Source organism: Pseudopipra pipra, chromosome 16 (genome assembly GCF_036250125.1).
Source record: "Pseudopipra pipra isolate bDixPip1 chromosome 16, bDixPip1.hap1, whole genome shotgun sequence".
Classification (NCBI taxonomy): Eukaryota; Metazoa; Chordata; class Aves; order Passeriformes; family Pipridae; genus Pseudopipra; species Pseudopipra pipra.
The window spans coordinates 1413757-1438963 of NC_087564.1; the positions used below are offsets into that span (position 1 = coordinate 1413757).

The 25207-nt window shown below is 53.4% G+C and overlaps 2 protein-coding genes across 4 annotated transcripts in view; one reads left to right on the top strand and one right to left on the bottom strand.

Annotated features, from left to right (window-relative positions):
* Nucleotides 1–2424: 2424 nt before the first annotated feature.
* NAGPA (N-acetylglucosamine-1-phosphodiester alpha-N-acetylglucosaminidase) lies at nucleotides 2425–12314 on the top strand. Its single transcript, XM_064672471.1, has 11 exons — nucleotides 2425–2594; nucleotides 2814–3299; nucleotides 5953–6092; nucleotides 6618–6726; nucleotides 6965–7093; nucleotides 7890–8098; nucleotides 8860–8907; nucleotides 9081–9209; nucleotides 10141–10272; nucleotides 10431–10491; nucleotides 11018–12314. Exons 1-11 carry the CDS (start codon nucleotides 2425–2427, stop codon nucleotides 11238–11240), a joined length of 1836 nt encoding a protein of 611 aa, XP_064528541.1. The 3' UTR covers nucleotides 11241–12314.
* Nucleotides 12315–12639: 325 nt separating this feature from the next.
* SEC14L5 (SEC14 like lipid binding 5) overlaps nucleotides 12640–25207 on the bottom strand; it is a 39548-nt gene continuing 26980 nt past the window's right edge. For all 3 annotated transcript variants that reach the window (XM_064672469.1, XM_064672470.1, XM_064672468.1), the window contains 9 exons: nucleotides 22836–23025; nucleotides 22413–22501; nucleotides 21929–21999; nucleotides 21098–21269; nucleotides 20304–20438; nucleotides 19768–19905; nucleotides 18821–19063; nucleotides 17694–17872; nucleotides 12640–16641 (listed from right to left, as the gene is read on the bottom strand). In XM_064672469.1, coding sequence (XP_064528539.1) covers nucleotides 16536–16641; nucleotides 17694–17872; nucleotides 18821–19063; nucleotides 19768–19905; nucleotides 20304–20438; nucleotides 21098–21269; nucleotides 21929–21999; nucleotides 22413–22501; nucleotides 22836–23025 — 1323 coding nt within the window. In that variant the 3' untranslated portion in view covers nucleotides 12640–16535. The remainder of the gene's footprint in view (nucleotides 16642–17693; nucleotides 17873–18820; nucleotides 19064–19767; nucleotides 19906–20303; nucleotides 20439–21097; nucleotides 21270–21928; nucleotides 22000–22412; nucleotides 22502–22835; nucleotides 23026–25207) is intronic.

Sequence of the window (25207 nt, forward strand, 5' to 3'; positions counted from 1 at the left end):
CAACAGAGATGAAAGGAGCTTGTTGCAGAATAGCCTCAATTTGGAAGCAATTGTAGGTGGCCTGAAATGCCACTGCAGGCAGCCCAGTGCTGAGCCCACAGCCTGTTTTGGTGCTGCCGAGACTCTCCTGGGCCTTGTTCACTGCCCTGAAGATGAAAAGCCTGTGGTGTTTCCTCTAATGACCACCATGCTCCAAAATATGAAATTCATTTTATTCTCTTCAGTACCTGCTGGTATTAGCATCAGGTGATGGCTTTAGAGCCTGACTTAGACTAAGACCTACATTAGGTTTAGGGCTGTGTTTTCATACCAAAGCTCAGGACAGCTCAGCTGCTGAGATTCTTTCAGCCCAGTGTGGTCACAAGGTGTTTGCGCAGCACCTGCACATACTTGTATTTTAGACTCTGTATTTTGGGGAGGTGAATGTGTTTGTGCCATGCTTGAAATGGAGACTTGTTATTTTTAATGACAGGTAGTTATTTCCATCAGTGACGAAATCATGTGTCACCTCAAACAAACACTGAAATTCTGGCAATGCCACCCTTCCCTCTTCGAAAAGCTCTGCAAAAACAAGTCACTCATACTCCACTTACACTTAATACTAGTGAGGTGGAAGGGGCTGCTTTAGAGAGGAAATTAACTGCAAAGTAAATTCACTATATGGAGAGGAAAGACTACTGAGTTTTCAAATACTGCTTTGTTTTCACTCCACTTTGCAAGAAGTTTCTGTTCCCTGTGGATTTCAAAGGCAGCTTTTGGCCTGTGGCTTCTACACCCCATGTTGTGATCTTGGCCTCTCTTGAAAGCTGCAGAAAAGACAGGGTGAGTTTGGGAATGGGGTGAAGCCTCCCGCTGGAACCCTTAGTTCCCTGCGAAAAGTTGAAGACCAAGCACGATCCTGAGTGAACTCCTGCAGTACTCTACTCATGCTTTACACAGAGCTGAGTTTAGACCATGGAAACCACATGTAGTCCACCCTGGAGTTCCACGGGACAGCTCGTTTGCAGCTGGAAACACGAGCATGACACCTGCAGCTCTCCACAGCTGAATGAAAGTGGAGGCATAGTAACCCATTTGCTGAGACATCAATTCAGTGGCTTGTGCTATGGGAGTTTCATGGTTAATTTGTGAAATAAAAGTACATTTTTCCACCTGCAAGGTACCTGAGACAGCAGCAAGCTTACCTGTACCAGGTACAGTTACCCTGAGAGAGCTGAGGCATTATTCTCCTTTTGGCACTGGCCATGAAAATATCAGCTTCTCCACCTGGAATACGGCCTCGGGCTTGTGGCTCCACTGCCCTGCTCCCCCAGGCACAGGGGTGATACCTGCCTTTGGAGCACAACATCTACAGAATCAAGTGCCTGAAGAAAGCTGGAGAGGGAATTTTGATGAGATGACAGGACAAGGGGGAATGGCTTCCCACTGCCAGAGGGCTGGGCTAGATGGGATATTGGGAAAAAATTCCTCCCTGTGAGGGTGGTGAGGCCCTGGCACAGGTTGCCCAGAGAAGCTGTGGCTGCCCCATCCCTGGAAGTGTCCAAGGCCAGGTTGGACGGGGCTTGGAGCAACCTGGGCTAGTGGAAGGTGTCCCTGCCCATGGCAGGGGGTGGAAAGAGGTAGGCTTTAAGGTTCCTTCCAACCCAAACCATCCCATAATTCTAAGATTTGCTTTTTTTAATCATGTATTTGACTCAGACATTTACTGAAAGAGAGAAATCCCAGGTTTGTAAACTACTGCTCATTTTCATGCTAACTCTGTCAATGTGTACCACAGGATCTAGCCACTGAAGTTACAGTAGGAAAACCCGTATCTGCCCAAACTATCCCCTTGGCGTAGTTGTTTTTCCCGGAACTGCAGTGGCTGTAAGGGCTGTATGTGCTGTGTTGTGTGTGAGACACGGGAGTGTCAGAGGTGGTGGGGACAAAGAGCCAGACCCTTGGAGTGCTGTCCCGGTCCGTGTCCCTCAGGGGTCTCTGTCCTGGTCCGTGTCCCTCAGGGGTCTCTGTCCCGGACCATCTCCCTCAGGGGTCTCTGTCCCGGACCATCTCCCTCAGGGGTCTCTCTATCCCGGACCATCTCCCTCAGGGGTCTCTCTATCCCGGTCCGTGTCCCTCAGGGATCTCTGTCCCGGCCCGTGTCCCTCAGGGGTCTCTCTATCCCGGACCATCTCCCTCAGGGATCTCTGTCCCGGCCCGTGTCCCTCAGGGGTCTCTCTATCCCGGACCATCTCCCTCAGGGGTCTCTCTATCCCGGACCATCTCCCTCAGGGGTCTCTCTATCCCGGACCATCTCCCTCAGGGGTCTCTCTATCCCGGACCGTCTCCCTCAGGGATCAATGTCCCGACCCTGCACCGACCCCCACCCGTTCCCGCCGCCCGCCAGGGGGCGCTGCCGGCGCCGCCCGCCGAGCGCCCGCCAAGATGGCGGCGTGTGGGGCGGCGGGGGCCGCGGGCGGGGGGCCCGGGCGGGCGGCGGGGCCGGCAGAGGCCGGGCCTGGCCTGGCCCCGGGCCGGGGGTCGGGCCGGGCGGGGGTCGGTGCGGTCCTGGCGCTGGCGGTGCTCGGCTGGCTGCAGGTGGCCCGCGGCGCCGGGTGAGTGTCCGGGCGCCGCCTGCCCCGGGGCGGGGCCTTCCCCGGCTCCCGAGGCTGGGCTGGTGGTGCGGTGCTGAGCGGGACAGACTCCCCGAACCGCGGTGATCACCCCGGGGACACGGGGGAAGCACGGCCGGGGTGTCAGCGGGGCCGTGCCCCCTCCGAGCCGCTCCCGTCCCCCCCGCTCGCAGCCTTGGCAGCCGCGTGTTCTCGTTGCAGGAGCCCCCCCGGCGACCCCGCGCTCCAGCCCTACTCCCCGGGCCGGCACGGCCCCCGGCACGGCCACCGGCACGTCCGGGACTGCCAGCCCCGCAGGTACGGCAATGTCACACACGAGGCGTGGCCCGGCGACAACAGCACGGCCGGCCCGGTGGCCGCCACCAGGACGTTCGTCTCGTACTTCCCCCCCGAGGGCAGCGGCCGCAAGGTGCTCTACGGGCACTTCACGTTCGTGAGGAACCCCCTGCGGACCCTCTCGGTGCTGGAGCCGGGCGGCGCCGGCGGCTGCCGGGAGCAGCGCAGAGCCACCGTGCAGGAGACAGCCCAGCTCGGGAACTGTCTGGTGGCCCAGAACGGCGGGTACTTCAACATGGAAACCGGAGAGTGCCTGGGGAACGTTGTGAGCGATGGGAAGCTGGTGAGGAACTCTGGAGGGCTACAGAACGCTCAGTTTGGCATCCGGAAGGATGGCACCATGGTGTTCGGGTAAGAGCTGGGGCTGTGTGGAGAGCACTCTCCACGCTGAAGGCTTTTGGGCATCACTGGGGCATGAAGTTCATCCCAGGCACTGCCTCCTTGGCCTCTCCCAGCTGCAGTAGAAGCACACTTTGAATGCTGAAGTTAGGGATGTTTTACCTGTACCCCATGCAGCTATCTCTCCTAGAATGAAAGGAAGCTGGATAAGTTACTGTGATGATCTCTAACTGGTTAGGTTCCAGTGTCTCCTCTCCCAGCATACAGCAAGGACACCTGATGGTGATTGAAGTGGGGGTGGACTCTGTCCTCCCCAAGAGAAGAGGCAGAGTGGACTCTTGAGTCTGCTCTGGCTGCAGCACAGAAAGGCTGGGCTTGGAAAGAACCTCAGGAGGAGCCTCATCCAGCACAGGTTGGCTGGAGCAGGCTGCTCAGGCCTTGTCCAGTTGGGTTTTGAACATCTCTGAGGATGGAGACTCCACATCCTCTCTGGGCAAATCTATTTTCTGAACACTTCAGGGATGGTGACTCCACCACTGCCCTGGGCAGCTGTGCCAATGCCTGACCACCCTTTTCATGAAGTTTTCCCAATATCCATCTAAACCTGCTCTGGCACACCTTGAGGCCGATTCCTCTCATCCTGTCCCTTGTTCCCTGGGAGCAGAGCCCGACCCCCCCCCCAGCCCCGGCTCCCCCCTCCTGTCAGGGAGTTGCAGAGCCAGAAGGTCCCCCCTGAGCCTCCTTTTCTCCAGGCTGAGCCCCCCCAGCTCCCTCAGCTGCTCCTGCTGCTCCAGCCCCTTCCCCAGCTCCATTCCCTTCCCTGGACATGCTCCAGACCCTCAGTGTCTGTCCTGTCTGAGGGTCCCAGAACTGCCCCCGGGGCTGGAGGTGCCTCAGCAGTGCCAGCACAGGGATAGGCACTGCCCTGGGCCTGCTGGTTCAGCCACACTGCGGCTGGTACAAGGTAGGTGCCAGTGGCTTTATTGCCCACCTTGGTGTGTGACACTCCCCAAGCAGCTGGAGACAGAACCCTCAGATGAGGAATAGCTGGCAAAGGAACTGTAGTGCTCCCTGGAATGAAAGGCCCCAGGAGCTGCAGCAAGCCTAAAGGGCCCAGAAGGGCTCCCAGGGTCCTTCTGATGGTCTCAGAAGATGGAGCAGCAGCCTGGAAGCTGCTGCAGCTGCTGGCTGCATTCCCCACCCTTCTGGCAGCTCCCACCCAGGCCTCAGTGAGGGTCCCTGCAAAGCCAAACTGACTGTGCCAAGCCAGGGCTTTATCCTGCAGCTGTTCTCTGAGAGCCCTGAGCACCAAGGCCTTCACTGCTGTGGCACAGGGGCTGCCTGAGGTGGTGACATGTCTTTAGTGAGGGGGCTTCTGCTGAGGGGACCAACAGCAACTGCAAGGTCACTGTTGGTCCTTAACCTCAGCTCTGCCCTGCTCTCTCCTGCTCTGGCAGAGTGTCCCTGTTAGTGGTGCTCAGTGGCTTTGTGGCTCCCAAACCATGACCCTAGAAATAGTTTGAGTGTAAATAATTTGGGCTGTCAGGGCAGTGGGGAAAGTAATTCACCCTTCAGTCTTTCACTGCATCATGACCAGCAGGATGGAGCACAGGGCACACTGTTACCCCCACCCTGCAGAGCTGCTGCCCCTTTCTGGGCTGATGGGGGTTTTCAGGCTTTAAAATGCCCAAGCTGTTGTGTGGTTTGATCCATTTTCAGCCGTGTTCATGTTGTCTTTGTGTTCCCTTCTCATGGGGAGAGGGAGTTCTTTTTGCATGTTTTTCATTCAGGTATTTTCAATTACACTTTTTTACAAAGCAAAAAGCTTGGATACTAAACAATTAAAAGTTGAGCATCCAGTTCCCACAGGACATCAAAAGAGTCAGTTTTAAGCCCAAAAGCACAGGCAGAGCTTACAGGCAGAGCTCAGCTGTCCGGCCGCAGCCCCTGCTCCTGTCTCTCCTGTTACAAACATCACCCAGCACCAGGCTCTGGCGAGGCAGGTGTTACTCATCACCCTGATCCTTGAGAGAGGATTATCCCTTGGGAAGCAGCCCATGGTGACACACAACACCCGAGCGTGGAAGTGGCAGCGGGACAGTGCTTTCACTGCCTGGCTGGTCAGTGACAGGATTTGCTGTCTGGAGGAGCAGAGGGAGCTCTTCCCAGATGGAGGGGAGCAGGGAGCACCCAGCTGAGTCTTCTCCTCCATGCAGCTGCAGGAGGCTGGATGCTGTAGCTGCAAATCCTCTCCAAAGCTGTTTGGTGTCACAGTTGTGGAGGATGGAAGCTGACAGGCAGCAAGATGTTACAGCTGCTTCCACAGATCCCTGAGTCTTTGGCAGTGGCTCTGGCCTTGTGTTCTGCCAGATGCTTTCTGCCCTTGTTATCCTGGCTCAGGTCCACTGGCTGCATTGCTGGCAGGAGTTGTTTCAGGCACAGTGGCCTGGGACTGTCATGAGCTGTGGGTTTGTGCAGAAGAGCAGAGAACAGAGGCCACTTTGGCTGCTAAAGTGATGTTTCACACTTCTTGGCCTCTGGTTTTGGATGTGTCTACCCTTCATTCCAACACCTTCTCCCCCTCTCCCTGCTGCTGGCAACAGGAGAGGCTTTTACATGACACTGCTGTGACCGTGGGTAACCCCTCCTGCTCTCTCTTTCCTAGTTACCTGTCTGAGGAGGATGTCTTGGATCAAACAAACCCTTTTGTGCAGCTTGTGAGTGGGGTGGTTTGGCTCCTCAGAGATGGAGAAGTTTACATCAATGAGAGCCGGGACGCCGAGTGTGGGGACACTCAAACCACAGGTAAACCCTGGGGAGCCTGGCCATGGACTGTCCTTCCATGGGGCTCTTGGAAGGAGGGGTACTTTCATGGAATCATGGAATGGTTTGGGTTGGAAGAGACCTTAGAGACCAATCTTGTTCCAACCTCCCTTCCAATATGCTGGGATTCTCCAAGCCCTGTCCAACATGGCCTTGGACACTTCCAGGGATGGGGCACCTTCTCTGGGCAACCTGTGCCAGGGCCTCACCACCCTCACTGGGAAGAATTTCTTCCTAATATCCAATCTAACCTGTGAAGAGAAACTCAGAGAAGTCGCCTCTTACAGGAGTTTAAAACTGAGGGCTGGTGAATCCCTTGCTTTGTGCCAGACAAAAACTTAATCAAGAGCACTTCTCTGGGGCTTGGATGAACAGGAGGAGCCCAGGCTGTGCTCTCACTGGTTCAGTTCGGATGAGCCCCTTGCTGGGAGCTGTTTTGCAGACAGAGGTGTGTGACCAGCCCATTCTGGCCCAGCTGGGGTGTGAATTGTTCCATCTCCTGCACAGGCACCTTCGACAAGTTCATCAACGTGATCTCAGCCAGGACTGCGGTGGGACACGACCGCCAGGGCCGGCTGGTCCTGGTCCATGTGGATGGACAGACAGAATCCAGGGGGTAAGGGCTTGGGGAAGGTCTGAAATGCCTGAACTGGAGCGACTCTGCAGCTGCCAGGGATATGTTTTAAGGCAGAGACTCACAGAGCTCAAGGGAGCCAGGGAGGGCTCACACTGCCCCCAGACAGCGAGTCAAGGGGGCTGGGATGGGAGAGCTGCTCCTTCCACCGAGGAGAGGGACAGACTTCTACCACAGCAGCTTCACTGAAGTCAATCAATGAATCATCTTTGCTTTGCAGGGTCAACTTGTGGGAAATGGCAGAATTCCTGAAGCAGCAGGGAGTCATCAATGCCATCAACCTGGATGGTGGAGGCTCTGCCACGCTGGTCTTGAACGGGACCCTCGCCAACTACCCCTCTGAGCACTGGTAGGTGCTGGTGGCTCGTTCCCAGGGCTGCACAGGTGGCCCTGCAGCTCCTGTTGGGATGCAGAGCCCAGTCCTGCCCCCAGCTCAACCAGGAGGGCACAGCAAAGGCAGGTGACAGGATGTGGGGGAGAGAGAGGCTCTAAAGTTTTAAGCAATTGAGTGACTCCATATTTTTTCCACTCAGTCATCCAGGATTAAAGCTGAGCTGGTTTCAGACAGGCAGCAAAGCTGTGACTGAGTGGCCTGGTGTGGGAATCGGATAAGGCAGCAGCTCTTAGACTGGAGATCCAGAGCTGCACTTTCATGGGAATTAGCAGAGATCTGTCAGCAGCTTATGGAAGAGAACCACTACCTTGGAGACCCTGCCGTGCCTCAGGGCAGAACCTAAAGAACATTTTACTTTAAATTCAGCTTTTTAGTCATCTCTGACTGTAAACATGGAGGGATTTAACACTGTTACCATAACTGCAATGATATAATTTATATCAAAACAAATAACATTCAGGGAAGGCGTGCTGGATGCCAAGACTGGGGAAGCTGAGACTGCTTAAAGGGAGATTTTGTTTGTTGCTTCTGTAAATCCACGTTTGAAATTACTCCTATCCAATGGGGAGTTAATGGTTAGTTAAAACACCAGCTCAAATCTAGTTTTGTGTTTGTATTTTCCTATTATCAACATTCTTGTTGGCCAGTGTGAACGGGGCTGACAGCCTGTGGGCTATACCCGCCGGTTCTGGGCGGGGCTGGGGCAGCACAGTGTGTGCACAGCTCACGGTCCCCTCCCGTGTCCCCCCAGCTCCTTTGACAGCACGTGGCGCTGCCCCCGGCGCGTCTCCACCGTGGTGTGTGTGCACCAGCCGGGCTGCGAGCCCCCCGACTGCAGCGGGCACGGGCGGTGCCGGGCCGGGCACTGCCGCTGCTCCGGGGCCTTCTGGACGGGCCCTGCCTGCGACAGCCTGGACTGCGGCCCTGCCAACTGCAGCCTGCACGGCCTCTGCACCCCCTGTGAGTCTGGGACAGGGCTGTGGGTGCTGCCCCGGGCGCTGGGAGTGTCCTGGGCCTGGCTGGGGGTTGGGGCTCCCCCTGCCCTACAGGGCTGGAGCAGCAGTGGGGATGAGCAGAACATGTTGCCTTCAGGAGCCAGCAGGGCTGGGCTGGGCTCAGGCCTGGGAACTGGGCCTGAAATAAGCCTTGATGTCAAGCTCTGGGCCTCAGTTTCCCTTCCTGCCCCGGAGTTGCTTCAGGTTTTTTTAAGGCAGGGCAGTGTATTATGGTGTGTGGCAGCAGCTGGTCCTGCCCTGTCTCTTTACTGTTCCTTCTTTACTTGTCTCTCCCACTTCATGATTTTTATCACTGTGCCATTGCCACTTCTTCATAAATTCATTTCAAAGCCAGGGACTGCTGAAATGTCCACCCTCAGCTTCTGCCCCTCTGTGCTGCTCAGTCCATTCTCCTCTTCTTGTGCTCTGGTTCAGCTCTCATTCAGGTGTGCACCAGTGCAGTGACTGGGCAGAGCTTGGTGGGTGCAGGGGTGCAGCAGCTGACCTAGAGTTGATCCCAGGGAATCCCCTCAGCAGGGATTCTGCTGCCTTTGGCAGCTGCAGTGGGTGAACCCAGCCTGGGTGTGAGTGCAGGGTTCCTCTTCTGGGCATCTCCTGGCAGGGGTAAGGGGGCACCTCGAGAGGCAGAGGCTCCTAATTTTGGGTCCCTGCTGTTTCCAAGTGTTTTTTTGTTGTCATTAATGGCTGTTCCATGTGTTTGCACAGCTGGATGCCTGTGTGACGCCGGCTGGACTGGCAGCAACTGCACGGAAGGTAAACACTCACTGCTACTGCCCTCTGCTCCTCACAGCCAGCAGAGGGGACTGGGACCACTTCCCAAAAGGGAGCAGGGAAGGGAGAGGCCAAACACACCCCAAGCTGTGGCTGTGCTGGGGTGTGTCACTGTGTAGGGAGGGCCCTGATGACGTCCCTGCTTGTCTCTGCAGCCTGTGCTCCTGGTTTCTATGGGGAATCTTGCAGCCAGAAGTGCCAGTGCCAGCACGGTGGCTCCTGTGACCCTGTGCACGGAGCCTGTTCCTGCCCCCCTGGGTTCTATGGCACCAGCTGTGAGCATGGTAAGGGCTGCTCTGAAGGGCCACCTGGGCTGGGAGAGGGTTTTGTGTCATTTCTGAGCCACCTCTTGCATGCAGAGCAAGAGAGAGGTCTGCCAGGGGGGCTCAGGCCTGAATGTCACAGCTGGAGTGTCACCAGCTGGCTCCAGCTCTTCCTATCCTACCCAAGTGGGCTAAAAAGGAAAGCAAGGAGCAGAGAGGAAGGAGGAGTTTCCTTCATCAACAGAAAATTGTGGATTTCTGTTTAGTCTCAGCCCCAAAGCTCACGAGTGTAGAACAGGATCATCCACTGCTCCAGGGTGTTGCACCAGGCCCTGCCTGTAGCCCAGGCTTCAGGTGATCCAGGTCAGTGCCTGTGGAGTGCTCCAGAGGCTGTTGTGCCATCCCACCTTCCCAGTGTGGCTGTCCCTGTGCCAGTGCTGACGGGGCCGGTGCTGTTCTCCCTTGTGTCACCACTCCAGCTTCTCTGAGGCACTTGGGGCCCTGTGGATCCCAGCAAACAAGTTAATTACAGCAGAGTGTAAACTCCACGTGTGCTTCATTCCATTAGGGATGGTGTTCCAGCCTGGGAATGCTCAAGCAGCTCCATCCCAGAGGAGTTGCCCAGAGAAGCTGTGGCTGCCCCATCCCTGGGAGTGTCCAAGGCCAGGTTGGACGGGGCTTGGAGCAACCTGGGCTAGTGGAAGGTGTCCTGCCCATGGCAGGGGGTGGGACAAGATGAGCTTTAAGGTCTCTCCCAGCCCAGACCATTCTGGGATTCTGTGATCCCTGAAACTTCCCCCTGACACACAAAATGGCAGCAGAGAACTCCCAGCGTGGTGCTCCCAGGCTGCTGCAGGCTCAGCTGATCTGGAGGAGCTGCAGCCACAGCCTGGGTGGTTCCAGAGCAAGTGGAGCTTTGGCAATGACCAACCTCTTCGTGTTAACTCCCCAGAGTGTCCCCTGGGCTGGTTTGGGCCCAACTGCCAGAGCCAGTGTGTGTGTGAGCACTCGTGTCCCTGCGACCCCCAGACCGGCAGCTGCAACACCACCCACGACGGGGCACTGCAGGAGGAGCTGCTCAGAGGTACCTGCAGGGCCTGGGGGTTGTCAAAAACAGTTGGAAGAACAGCCTTAGTGCGTAACATTGGTTTAGTCACCAGCTCTGCTTAAGCTTGCTCTTTTTTCAGTGGAATTTTACACTCTCCTCCCCAACACTGCCTTTCTTCCCTCTTTGTTTTCCAGCTGGACAGTGTGTGGCTTCCCAGAATAAGGAAAGGAGCAAAGAAAGATTCTCTCTGTCAGAGTAAGTGGGTGGTACACACTGTGTGCCTCAGAGGCTGTCACAGAGCACGGGAGGGGCTCAGCCTGGAGAAAAGGAGGCTCAGGGGGGACCTTCTGGCTCTGCAACTCCCTGACAGGAGGGGGGAGCTGGGGGGGGTCGGGCTCTGCTCCCAGGGAACAAGGGACAGGGTGAGAGGAAACAGCCTCAAGTTGTGCCAGTGGAGATTTGGATATTGGGGAAATTTCTTCATGGAATGGGTGGTGACAGCTGCCCAGAGCAGTCACCATCTCTGGAGAGGGATTTAAAAGCCTGTGGCTGTAACACTTGGGAACATGGGTTAGTGGTGGCCTTGGCAGCACCAGGGGACTTGATTATCTTAGAGGGCTTTTCCAACCTAAAGGATTCCCTGATTTTCTCCTGCCTGAGAGCAGGACCACAGACTTGGGAAGGCAGAGAAGGGAGGACAGTTCTTGACAAATCATTTGCACCCTGGGAACATGTGACACAGGCCGAGATGTTGCCTATGTGGGTTTTTCTTGTCCCCCAGGAGCACGTGGCTGTCCCTGAGCTGTGGCCTGGCCCTGCTGCTGGCACTCAGTGCCCTGGGGAACGTGGGGCTGGTGCTGAGGGCGCGCTCGGAGCGGCAGCGCGGGGACTATCGGTACCACCCCCTGAGGGACATCAACGGGGAGGCCACACACCCCCCCAGTGCTGCTGCCTGGGAGCCAGAGGACACTCGGGAGCCAGAGGACACTCAGGACTCACTTTAGAGTCCCGGATGGGAAGAGAGGAGGTGTTTCACTGTGCCCCCTGCACAGCCCCTCAGCACTGAGCAGGACAGGGTCACTGTGCCTGAGGTGACCCAGCCCAGCCACGGCTCCCTCTCCTCTGCTGCTCCAGCCCCCAGGGCTGCATCCCCAGTGGCTGTGATGGGATGCAGGGCACTGGGTAAGGGAATCCCACAGTGGCAGCAGGAAAGGATATGGGCTGGTTCCTTCCTAACCCTGAGGGACACGGGTGAGCAGTGCCAGCCACGGGCACCTCAGGAAGGTCCCTGCCCACCTGGGCAGTGCTGAGTGTTTTTAAGACTCAGCAAGGTAAACTGCCTCTAGCACAAAACTGGCTTAAGGAAGCTGGTGCCTAAGGGTGTTAGAGTCTATGTCTGCCCTTCCCTGGTGAGCTCAGATTTTAATCAGAAAAGCAACAAAACATTTTAAAATGCTGAAGCAGGTGCAGCACCCGGTGAAACCAGAGCCCTCCTCCTGGCCCAGAAGTGCGTGATGGGTGCTGCATTTTGGGGAGGCTCTTGCAGCTCAGCAACAGGAAAAGCCTTGTCAGGTCACAAGTTCCATTGGTGCTTCTCTTGTAGCCCCAGCAGCTGATGGGCTCTGGGGGCTCAGGGACTGTCACCAGCCAGGGAAGGGGACAGACAGGGACAGCCTGGCATGGCCAGCAGGACATGGCCTGGGCTGCTCTGCCCCAGCTGGACTCTCCTCAGAGGGACCACAACCAGCAAGTTCTTCAAGCCCCTCCCAGATCCCAAACACCTCCTCTGGAAATCCAGAACCCCTCCTTGCACAATTGAACTGAAACAGTGTTAGAGTTTGCTTCCACTGAGGGAAAGCCAGCCTTTAACGTGCCCCTTGGATGCTGCAGAGGGGTTAGAGCCTGTCTGAGCCCCAACACTCACAGTTTTATGCACTCACTCCCTTTTTACCTCTCCATGTAAAGGATGTGTAATTTCTGTGCCACTGTTGGCATCAGATCAGCCTGTAACCAGAAGACTCTATTTTTCTATGATTTACAGAAGATTATTTGAAAATGAATAAAGTCTATTAGTGCTACCTGCCTGAAACTCAGATTCCTGATGTCCAGCTGCAGAAGGAGCCGTGATCCTTTCCCAGTTAACCTCAGCCTCCCATTGGAACCCCAGGGCCTTTTATTTTAAATAACAGCCACACTGCAGGATGTGCTGTCCCAGCCCACTCTGGGCTAGGAAACTAAACAAAAATGCTGGTTCTGCAGGGAAGAAGTGACCATTTTAGTTCAAGAGCAGGAATAAGTGACCACAAGCCAGCCTTACCTCTGCTTCTGGGGGAAAGAGCAGCACCCAGGCTTAAATTTTCGGTTTCCCCCAGTCTGAACAATTGCATCAAACAATTCCACATGTTCTTAGAGATGCTGTTTTATTTCCAACATACCCAAAGGTACAGCTCTACTGGGACCCACAGACAGTCACTGAAGTACATTTGTTGTCAGGGAACACGTTACAGGGCCCTGCAGTTTGCAGAGGGCTCTTAAAGGAGGTTTGGCTGAGAAAAATGAGGATTTCAGTAAATACAACCAAAGCCAGCTGCAAGGGAGAGAAAGTAAGTAAAATAATTAATGCCCATTTAACTTACACATGTCACTAAGAACTTGGAAGTGGGTGTGGGTGTCACTAAAAGGCTGTGCATGTGACACAATTCCAATTTTGCCTTCCAAGAGAGAAATAATCAGGTGTGAGGATCGTGACAAAGGTGTTGGAGGAATATTAAAGCTGAATCCATGCAGGAATCTTTGAGAAGTGCTGTCAGTTAAGAGTCTAATAGCTGCTCCTTGCATTAATTGCTCACAGTATAAACAGCTGGGATATGAAAGCAGTGTGTGCCTTTTGAAAGGAGGGATTCCCTGCCTGGAGCTCGGCTGGCCTGGCCCTCAGCACTTCCCACCCCAGCAGGGTGGACAGCTGGGCTCAGCACTTCCCACCGGGAATTCCAAGCTCAGGAAGTGGTACAGATTTGGGACGAGCGGATTATGACTTTTTTCAAACCAAACTGGGATTAGAAATTCTTATTCCAAGTTGGTTTTTCCCTGTTCCTGAAAGGGAACTGGTTGGACGCGGCAGCAAACGCTCCCAGCGTCACTCCGGGCTCCCTCACCTGGGCACAGCTGGGAATTCCCTTTCCCAAGAGCAGTGAGTCCAGGAGCTGAGGAGCTAGAGAGGAGCTCTGGTGCCTCCCTGCTGACGAGAGCCCTCGGTGCCGGGTCACGGCTCTCCCGTGCCCCGGGAAGCGCTGAAGCCGCCCCTGGAGCCCCGGAGGCTCCTCTGCTGCAGCCCTTTTCACACCTGAGAGGCAGCGAAGGTTCAGTCAGAACGGCCCAGGGCTGCAGTCCAGCCGTGCCCTGAACGATCCAACATCCATCCTCGTGCTCCATGTCTGCCTTTCCCAGTCATGCTGGGACAGACACCAGGGAAAGAGGCAAACCTGGAGGAATCACTGAGAACAAAAGGGTTCACCTCTGGCCATATTTAACTGTAAACTATGGCCCAGCCCTCTGCACCCCAGCACAGGAAACACGGCAACAGCTCTGAGGTAGGTGTTGTGTTTGCATATGGAATATCTGAAACAGGGAGGCCCCGATTTACTGGGGGCTGTTTTTTAATGACCTGAACACGGCCCAAGCTCACTGGCTTTGCTGCTGGGGAGGGAGCAGGGAGGGCCTTGCTGCATCTCCAATCAGCACCCAAACCAGGCCATTTCCCAAGGTTTTGCCTTAGGAGAGGATCCAGAGGATCCAGAACTCCTCCCAGCCTCAACTCACAGGAAGCTGCTGTGAAGAAAACTGTGATTTTCTAAAGCACACTGATGTCATTTGAGGGGAAAAAGGTGATGTAGAAGAATTCCATCTCTGGCACTGGCAGTTCACAAGGTCAGGTTTAAAAAGCACAGCACAGCACCAGCCACAACATCCAGGCTGTTGCTCCCTTTCTCCTGTCAACGTTCAGGAAAAAAATATTGGATTATTCAAATTGGTTTCAAAGTAAATGGGTAGGTGGGATAACCCAGGCAGCTTTGCCAAGGGAGAGGTCACAAGCTGCTTCCCAAACACACCTGTGCCGTGATCTCATGGACAGAGAGCAGCACTGACAAGGAACATGAGGAAAAACTAGGATTGGGATGTCCCTGGAGCCAGGGAGACTCCGTGGGACCAGCCCTTTGGGCCTCCCTGGCTCCTCCAGAGACCTACCAGAGGTGCCAAGTTCCAGGTGCCTCAATGACAAGAGTTAAACACCCAAAACTTGTAGTGTGGGGAGAAAACAGCACATCCCACATTTCAAAATAAAATTTAAAAATATCCCAGTGCAAAGGAAGAGATTCTTAACCAGAGGAAACCACAGGAAACAGGAACGTTGCCACCACGTGGGACGTGAGCAACAATGTAAAAACTGAGCCCCAAGAAGGTGAAATCCTGAACCAGCACAGGGAGGATGGGCTGGGTTTGCTCCTGGGGCTTTGGGAGTTGGTTTAAACTCTATTTCTAGCATCAGAATGAATTATGGATAAAGGATTTTCCATGAGGGATACACACATGCACTTTTACTGTCAAAAATCCTGATTTTCCAGAGGAAAGGTGATACTTGTCCCAGTCTCTCAGACTCCATTTATGCTGAAATGCTGGAGACAGAAGTTTCACTTGTGTGGGACAAATGCTAAAAGTCCATGGAACAACTGGGGAATCCTTGGAAATCAGAACTTCCCTGAGCTCTGCAAGGTGGGAGAGTGATTCCCTTGGCTCCAATGCTTTAAAAAAAAAATCACCAAACAACTCAGAAACACATCAAGTTCTCACCTCCCATTGTTCGGAGTATTTGGGCTCCTTTGGCAGCACCTGGTGCTTCCAACCCAGGAATTAAACCAGCAGGGTGGGAAGGAAGGACTGCCCAGATTCCATCAGTGTGAACAAGAACTTGGGGAGTATTTGATGCCTGTTCTCATCTTGTTGCCACGGGGACAAGAACAGGGATAACTTCACTCCCCAGCCTGACCACACGAACCCCCAGTGGAGACGAGGGACAAACACGGGATTTTTGGTGTGCAGGAAGACAGTGAATCTTCATGACAACTCCTGAACTCAATCCTGGCTTCTTAATCCTAAGAAACAGTCCCAAAAGCACTGGAGTCTCCCTTTCCCTTGCAGGGAAGGTGACACAGCCCTCACCCCAGTGTTCTGCACGGTGCAGCCCTTTTTGCAAGAACATCCAGTGATCACAAAGATTGGGATTTAAGTAGAAAGACTTCTTGGGATTGAAGACAACCAGTTATTCCTTTCTAAAATCAAAGTTCATCCCATTAAAAAAGGTGGCTGGATTTAATAAATAGTCATTTCTGACATTATAAATAAGTTAAAAATTAATTTAAAATAAGCTAGCATTGAATAAATAGGCTTCAGTAAGTGCTTATGTACATACAGGCCTCTTTGAAAGGTTTCAAGTGAGCTCATGTTTTAAAGAAGCAAGTTCTGCAGGAACTGTAAGCAAGTTACTGCCAGAAAATCTTGTGCCTTCAGGAAATCAAATATTGCTTTGCTTAGCCCTTTAGAATTGGATTCAGTTCCCATCCACTCAGGGATGGGACAGACCTACTCATTATTGCTGTAAACCTGAGGAGAAAGAACAATAGTTTACCTTTAGGAAGATGCCACTTGCTGGAGCCAGATTCCCTGCCTGGGCTTTCCAGAAAACTGTTCTGACTTTGTCTCAGCAGGGTTACAAAAATCCGCCACATTTCCCAGTAACATCCTGCCAGACCAGGAGGGGTTTTTGGTTCGACCTGGAAGTGATTTCTGAACTCTCCTACCTGTACCAAGGTGTCCTTCCAAGGCCCGGCCCCTGGAATGCCCAACTCGAGTGTCTGGTGGAGCCCTGTGGGCACCCAGGAAACTCCAGGAGTTTTGCTACCCAGGAATAACCAAAAGGTCCAACAGGTAAGGCAACATCAGCCTCCTCTGCCACACGTGGGAAGGACCGATGGGAGAAGCCCTTTGGAGCGATCCCTGCCAACTGACATCCAGCCAAAATCCATCCAAGAGACCCCTGAGGAGCAGCAGCTGCTCCAGAACTCCAAACCCACCATTGGAATTCCAGGTCTTGTGGTTTAAGCAGCTCCCAGAGGCCTCTCTGTGTCCAAATGGCTGCGACACAACTGCCCCAAGGCTCAGCCCTGGAGCTCTTTGGTTTGGGGCTCAGAGCAGCTCCGGGGGCAGGAAGGCCCAGGAGGTCTTTCCCTGCAGCCTTGGCTCTGCTATCTGGAAAGGTGGGAGCTGCTCTGGGACTGGCTGGAAGATGTCGTGACTCCACTCAGCTGGGAAAAGCCGCTGTTGCAAGATTCCAGGCTCGACATGGATCCCCTGGGATGGGACAAAGCAGATGGGCTGTTAGGAAGGCAGCAATTAATGGAGAACTATTCCCCTGACAGATCAGTTTACCCTCTATAGTGCTTGCACAAGTGCTTTTTGTCCCATCATTTTCCACTTGCTCTCTAAGAATCTCCGTGTCATCATGAAAAATTCATTAGAGATATTTTTTCCCAGTTACAGATATTATTCCTTGTCCCTGGTTGTTGTTCTGGGGAAGGGGACAGAGCTGGAGCCTCTGCAGGGCTGTTTTTGCTGCCCCTGAGCAGAAAGGAAAACTCCAGTGCATCCCAAATGCAGCAGCCACTGTGAGCCCAAGGACTGCAGGCTGTTGAACACCAGAGTCCCAACTCCAGAGTGCACAGCCATTGTTGCCAGCTCCTGCCAAAAGCTGGGCTCAGTTAATGCAGGAAGAGCACCAAGGAACATGTTTGCATGACTGGAGGGAGGTGTTTGCTGCTGCTCTGACTCCACAGGATCTGGCCAGGTCACCACCTGCAAGTCTGTTCTGCCCAACACTTCCTCCAGCTCCAGGGAAAGGTCAAGGACTTGCAAGGAATTCAGATTAACAGGTGACTGGGAAGTGCTTTCAGCACTCCTAAAGGAGGAGGCCAAGCACAGTGTCCCAAGGCTGACTGTTCACCTGCTCAGAAGTGCTCTCTGAGTCACTGCAGACATCCTTCTCTGCCAGACAGAATATCTGGGAAACACCCAGCTGATATCTGAGTTACTCCAAAAGTAACTTCTCAAAATCTTCCCAACTAAGATAAACCTCCTGAGTCAAAAACCTCCTGCTCTTCTGGCAGCTGCAAGCAAGACCTGAAGCACAAATTCCTCAGGGGGACACACAGCCAAGGGGGCCCTTAATACCTACAGCACTAAAGGAGACTGATTGTGCAAAATGCCACCAAGTTTGTGTCAAAGTTATCCCCAATGACACGCACCCAGCGGAGGTCACTGGGACCCAAATGTTTAACTCACACTCAGCCCTCTCATTTGGCTTCTCTAGTGCAACTCATGTAGTAAATACCCCCTAAATGTCCCACCTGAAGTCCTTGGAGGCCAACACCTCGTAGTAGTAGATGAGTTTGCACTTGTGGCCGGAGCCCTGCAGGGAGGCCAGGACATCGTCCACGCGGGGCAGGCTGGAGCTGGAGCAGGGAGGGGGGCCGTGCATCTTCCACTGCAGGATGTAGAACCCCGGCCAGCGCGTCACGTGGGACCCCTGGAGAGAGGGAGGGACACCAGTGACCACGGGGAGTCCTGGGAAATGGCTGAATGACCCAGTGAAGTCAAAAAACCCCGATGGAGCTGATGGCTCTGGGCACAGGTGTCACCACTTTCACCTGCCTGAGACACTCCCCTGCAGTGCCAGCAAAATAAGGTTCTTTTCCATTAGGTTTTTATCGTGGAGTCTCTTTCCAATGGTTCACTCTAAAGCAGCCCTGGGACAGCAGCCACTTCCACAGGGAACCCAGAGAATGATCACAGAATCATGGAATGGTTTGGGCTGAAAGGACCTTGAAGCTCATCCAGTGCCAGCCCCTGCCATGGGCAGGGACACCTTCCACTAGCCCAGGTGAATCCAAGCCCTGTCCAACCTGGCCTTGGACACTTCCAGGGATCCAGAGGCAGCCACACCTTCTCTGGGCAACCTGTGCCAGGGCCTCACAGCCAAGAATTTCTTCCCAATATCCCATCTAACCCTTCCCTCTGGCAGTGGGAAGCGATTGTCCCTTGTCTTGTCCTTCCAGGCCCTTGTCCAAAGTCTCTCTCCAGCTGTCCTGGAGCCCCTTTAGGCACTGGAAGGGACTCTCAGGTCATCAATTCCTTCCCAACCAGCAGCTCATTTTGGAATTTGCAGGACTGTGAGATCCTTGCCAGCCCCCAGACCCCTCTGACTTGGATGCTCTCCCAAAACCCCTCTGACCTGGATGCTCTCCCCAGACCCCTCTGACCTGGATGCTCTCCCCAGACCCCTCTGACCTGGATGCTCTCCCCAGACCCCTCTGACCTGGATGCTCTCAGACCCCTCTGACCTGGATGCTCTCCCCAGACCCCTCTGACCTGGATGCTCTCCCCAGACCCCTCTGACCTGGATGCTCTCCCCAGACCCCTCTGACCTGGATGCTCTCAGACCCCTCTGACCTGGATGCTCTCAGACCCCTCTGACCTGGATGCTCTCCCCCTCCCTGCAGACCAGCGGTGACTCCACACGGCTGAAATCCACGCCCAGCACCCAGGTCCTGTCGATGAGCTGCACGTTGTCCCCAGCACAGGGACCTGGTAACGTGGATTCTTTGTGACTTGGCTCAGGAGCTCGTTTGGAGTGGAAGAGGCTGAACACCACGTCCCCCTTCAGGATGTCGAAGTCCCAGGTGATGACAGATTCCCCTTCCAGAATCTCCACGACTATCTAAAGCAGGGAGCAGAACAAGCCCATTGCAGAGTCAGGTGGCAGCCAATGTGCTCCTCCCCACCCCGTGGAGCACACACAGTCCTTCAGCTGGCTGATGGCCTTGATTCCCAAGGAGGATACAGACCATTCCCATTCCCAGTCTCCTGCCACAGTACATCTGCTCAAGCGTTTTCACCCTGTCTCTTCCCATATTAGAGTTCCTTGTAATCAGTTACTAGTTCTAGGAAAACCTCTGTGGAAAAGAGGCATAGGACACAGCAAAGAGCCAAATCAGACTCACTGCCCATCAGTGAGAACAGAGGCCTGATTTGACACTCAGGTGGCTCCTTTTTGGGACATTCTGTTCCTGCTGAATCTCATCAGGCTGTTCCCAGTGCACACCTTCTTATATTGCCCCCACTGCCCTCCCAGCCACACTGCTGAGAGCTGAACTGCCACAAGGGAAATGGAGGGACCTTTAATTCTCCCAGGAGGAGGAGGAAGAGAGTGTATCTTACAGAAGATCAGGCCATAGCAGAGACAAGTGACACTGCTTCTTAAAGTGCTGTTCTTAACTCCCACAGCTAACACCCCTAACATCATCCTTCCAGGAACAGCACTGCTGCCCAGCCACCTCCTGCTCACCCTGGGGGAGCCTCACAGAAGGAACCTACCCCTGTCCTAGTTCAGCACCTCCTGAGCCCAGGAACTGGGGTCTGTACCTCGTGTGGAGCTCCTCTGAGGACACTTGCAGAATGGTAGATGGTTTCTGTCCACAGCCGGATGTGATCAGAGTTCTCTGGCTCGTCCTCGGTTTGATACAGTGACTTGGGGACAAGGCCACCTTCTGGTACAGTGCACTGGGCAGAGGACACACAGACAGGAGGGTTCATGGTATTCCAGCTGGAAAGTACAAGTCACCTGTCCCAGGAACACTTGCCATGTGTCAGACACAGAATAACACCCTCAGCTGGGCTGGGACTGCACAGGGGGACTGAGTTTACTGGAACTATCCAGGTTTATCTCAGCTCCATTTACAGTTGACCTCTAATCCCCTTCTCCAGGACAGCATGCCCAGGGCAGCACCACCACTTCAGGGTGGTCTCCTGGGCTCAAATTACCTGCCCTGTGCCCAGAGCAGGGGGATCCCAGCCAGCACAGAGGTTTAACCCCTTCCAGAAGGCAGTGGAAGGCCAGGGTGGTGAGGAAGAGGGAATCAACTCCAGATTTCACCTGCACAGCAGCAAAGAACACTCACCATGCAGTCTCCTCCCAGGAAGTCTGGGATCACCTCTTTATCCACATAGTCCACCAGCCCTCCTGAGCCCTGGTAGTTATTCCCACTGTAAATGAGGAACTTCTGCCGTGTGTTCTCATTGATAAAGGGACTGACCTGAAAGAAAAAGAGGACAGAAGACATCACTGCCACTGAGGGAAGTCAGAAAAAATGTTTGTACCATCTCATAAGGATGCTTTAGGCTCTAGACTGGAAGGTCTCAGCAGCAGGAATGCAGTCCAACAGGAGCTTTGAAATGCTAAAGTATTTCCCCAAAGAAAGGGGTACCAAATGGGAAGTGAACTCTAACTGGGGCATATTGGGATATACTGTCATCTCACAACATTTTCTACTTCCTGTAAAATAAGTTTGCTGTCACTGCCTCACACACAAACCTCACAAGGAATTTAATGACCATGTTCTCACATTACAGCAGGCACCAGGCAGAACCATATTTATTATTTACTGCTTATTACTCTTCAGTGTCCTCCAGCATGAGATTAAAAAACATCCATCTTCCCATCCATATGAAAACCCACCAAGTTTGAGCTCCCACTGCGTGAAGGGTTGCAATTTAGGTCTGACACCCTGTCCTGACAGATGACAATCAGTGGGACCAAGTGAGCTCCAGACACACCACGGCTGGGCTCTGCAGCAACACTGTGGCCTCTTCAGGAGTTCAGCCTGGAGTTACCTGGAGGCTTTTCCCTCCCTGACTCTGGCTCTATTTGTACATGCACAGCTGTCTATGACTCTGCAGCCCAGCTTTCACCCACCAGGGTCCAGAGCACAGGGAACACCCGGGGGGCTCTCACGATGAGGAGCCTCCCCAGGGTTTCGGGGTAATTGTCCTCCACCACCTCGATGATCCTGAGCAGGGCCTTCACCCCCGGCCGCCAGAGGTGCCGCATGTTGAGCCCTTCCAAGTCCACCAGGCATGTCCAGGATCTAAACCAAACCCACAGAAAAGGGCCTGTCAGAACTGCAGCCAACAGTGGCTGCTCAGCTTAGGATCCACAGAACACCAGTAACATCACAGCCCGTGCAGGATCCAGGGAAGCCCACAGGGAGACCAGCAGCTCCAGTAAAAAGCAGATCAACACCCAGGCAGGAGACACCTGAATCCAGGTGAGCTTCAGGTAAAACAGACACCCAGACTTAAGTGCAAGAACACACAATGTCACTCCAGAAGGGGTGAAAGTGTGCAGGCCTATTGCTAAAAATAATTTTAAAATGCATTTTAAATGGAAGTGAAATATGGCAGGCAAGTTCCTATATAGAAAAAACACTATAATTACAAAGATATGGATTAAAATCACCAAGACAGGAAGATTAAATTTATCTGAAATGGGATATAAAAAGATATAAGGAAGGACTAATTCTTGCTTTCATATGAAACTGTAGAATTTGTCTGCATTTTAGTCATATAAATATATATATACACCCACATAGTGTTCCCCAAAGAGCCTGTAACAGACACACTCACTGTGTGTGTCTGCACTTCAACCCTAAGGACATCAATCCCAGTCATCCCAAACCTCCACACAACATTCTTCACCATGTCAGTGAACCTCTGTAAGGGATTCAGGAAAACCACCAATACTGACGTGATGGGGCGGCCAAAGATATTGGTGTTTTCCTCACATCTCTTTTGTCCTTCCTCGTTAATGGACAGAACCTGGAATCAAGGACAGCACAGACAAGGATTAGCCCGAGTATGGCTGAGGAACCAGGATAGCCTGGAGATCTTATTTTAAAAAACACAGAACCCAGAAGTACAGCAGAGGGCAGGGTTAGATGGGATACTGGGAAGGAGTTCTTGTCTGTGAGGGTGGGGAGGCCCCGGCACAGGTTGCCCAGAGAAGCTGTGGCTGCCCCATCCCTGGAAGTGTCCAAGGCCAGGTTGGACGGGGCTTGGAGCAACCTGGGATAGTGGAAGGTGTCCCTGCCCATGGCAGGGGGTGGAACGAGATGAGCTTTGAGGTCCCTTCCAACCCAAACCATTCCATGATTGCTGCTCCACTATGACAGGACTTTTAACACCCCGAGGGACACAGAGCTCTTCAGGTGAGACATGAAGGCACAACTCACATGTCTCAGCAGTGACTCCTCTCCCAGAGCTTTCACCAAACCCTTCGTGTCCATCTGGCCGAGCCGAAGGATGTAGAGTGGCCGCCCATCTGCAAAACAAACAGGAGGGTTTCAAGAGGGAAACACCCCAGTCTCCAGTCTATCTATCACTCTAGAACCTTTTATAAAAGCCCCTTTGAATATTTTAGAAGGATAAAAAAATCAGACTCAAGGCAGCTTTATCAAAGAGATGCTGCTTTGCACTGACCAGTCTGCCTGAACTGAGCAGAGAAAATAAAATTACAGCAAACCAGAGTGGCTGTTTACAGGCACTGAGCTGCTTTGGTAACTATTAAAGTGTCAACACAACTTCCTCCAAACTCCCGGGTTACTGGTGAGGTCCCATCCCCAGACTGTGCTGCAGTATCAGCGTCAGCTCCTCACCTTTGTCCTGGTAGTGCCACCCCCCCGTGTAGTACTCCTGCAGGAGGGCAGGTGGCCTCCAGGACTGCAGGATATAATCCACCTGGTACTGCTTGCGCCAGGACAGCGACTGGCAGAGCATCTCCCGGGCCTTGTCGATGTTGAAGTCCCGAGCCCGCAGGAAGCGCAGGATGTGCTCGTCCTTGGGGATCTGGGGGAGGAGAAAGGGCCAGGGTCAGGACTGGCGTGTTCCATGTGCCCTGCAGAGGAGGCTGCAGAGTGCACACCACTTTTTAACCCCTTAAAACTGAGGCATTAAAGCAAACACACCTACACTCCTTCTCCCTCCTAAACTAACCCAGCTGAGAGCAGCAGAGGTGCCAGGAGCACAAAGGGAGGGACTGACTCTCTGTCTGTGGGAAGCCTTTCCCTGATCCAATTCCCAGAAGCCCCAGCAAACCCCAGGCTGGCTGATGTTTGCCTCAGCTGTTTATCCACAGGGACAACCACAGTGCCATGTGAAAGTCAGGGAGCTGCACTTCACCTGCCCAGGGCAAACCAGCACAGGATGGCAACCAGTCACAGGTGACACACTGACCACACCAAGCACGGGCTGTTTGGAGGGGGATCAGACTGTGCAGTCTGAATGATCCCACCAGCACCAATTCCAGCTCTCGTGCAGGCCCTGCAGCTGGTGTTTGAACTGGAAAGCTGCCAAATGCTTCCCAAGGCTTCCCTGCCCCACCACACCACACTAACTCTTGCTCCAAATCAACCAAACTACAATACCCCCTCTCTTTATCACTCATCCCAACACTATCAGTAATTGTGGCATCACAGGCACAAAAGCTTTCCCAAAGCAAGCCTCTAGAATGGCTTATTCCAACCTCTTCCCAGATCTCCCATGTTCCCTTGCCAGTAAAGGAAAACTTGCCAGTAAAGCCAAGTAGCAGGGATTACAGTGACCCTGATGGATTCCACAGAAGCAGCAGATCTCACTAACAGCCTGTCAGCTGCAAACCCAGCTGGATTAGAGCTCCATGTGCTGCTGGATTCTCAGTTGCTCCCCCAGCTCCCCCAAAAGTTTCCATTAAAAATTCAAGCTCTGTGGAGCAGGGACTGTCTCCTCCAGAGCACCCACACTGCTTAACACAACACAAGCACTCCAAGCCCTGCTGTAACACAACATAGCATGTTCAGGAGTCAAAGCTCCTTTGTTTGTCCACTGCCATGCTCAGGAAAACAGAAATCAGGGCAGAAGGAAGGCTGGCAGCAGTGTCAGGCAGGAGCAATCCTGGTTTCACAAGCTAAGAACTGACTCACCCAAAGAATGGGGCAGAGTTCAGGCAGCCTAAACTAAACCCAAAGCACCTGAGGAGCAGGTGGGAGATAAACACTGTTCAGCAGGTTCTAACACTGCATCTGTCTGGCATGGAAAGGGAAGGGCAGCCTTCCCAAACAGGATCTCAGGAGTATTTAGAGGAATGCCCCCAACATTTTTTCTGCATCGCAGCAAGATTAAAGACAGCAGAGTTTTCATCAGATGATTTATGTCTGTGTTCCTGCTGCTCAGAGGCACCTGTTACTCAGCACACATCAGCCCAAACACCCACAACAGCCCCTGCATCTCCTGCAGGGCCCAGGAGAGGGGATGGCTGGGGGAAGGTTTGTTACTTTTCATGTTTCAAACCTCCTCTGTTCGTTCACAGCTTCAGGCAGGAGGCAAATCCAGTGCTTCTGTTTGGACCAAAGGCAGGAAGCTCTGAGGGGACTTATTCCACAGTGGAATTAGTCTTTTATCCTTGTCCAAGCAAAGCAGTAACTCCCACATGCAAGAAAATGAAGTTTTAATTTCAGCCTGGTGTGAAACTATGTGCACTCTTCTACATGGTGCAAAGCCATGATTAGGAGCTTTAAGGAGCTGCAATTTTAACACCATTTCAGTTTGTTCCTTCAGCTCCTCAGATTCTTAAAGCAATAATAAATCTGATTCTAAAGGTAATGCCTGCTTTGGAAGGAGCAGGGAAGAGAGAGTGAAATAGGACAGAAAGGACAAAAATAAGAAGGGCCATTTTCCAAGAAACAGGAGATCTATTTTTTGATATTTTTTGACAGAGGAATAAGGACATCCCTGCTCTGAATTAAAGAACAGACTGTCACAGCAAGGTAACAGCCTCTCCAGGGAAAACCCAAGGCTTGGAAAACCAAGCTCCTGGTTTTGTACTGTTCTGACAGGGAATCAGGGGAAGCAAACAGGGGAGCAGTGTGAGGGGGTTCAGGATGAATTTTCGATAGCCAGCACCTTCCTTCCTACATGCTCAAGCTCCCCTGGGGACAGAGCTCCCAGAGCCCACCCGAGGGTATGAGAGCTCAGCAATCAGCTGTACCTGGCC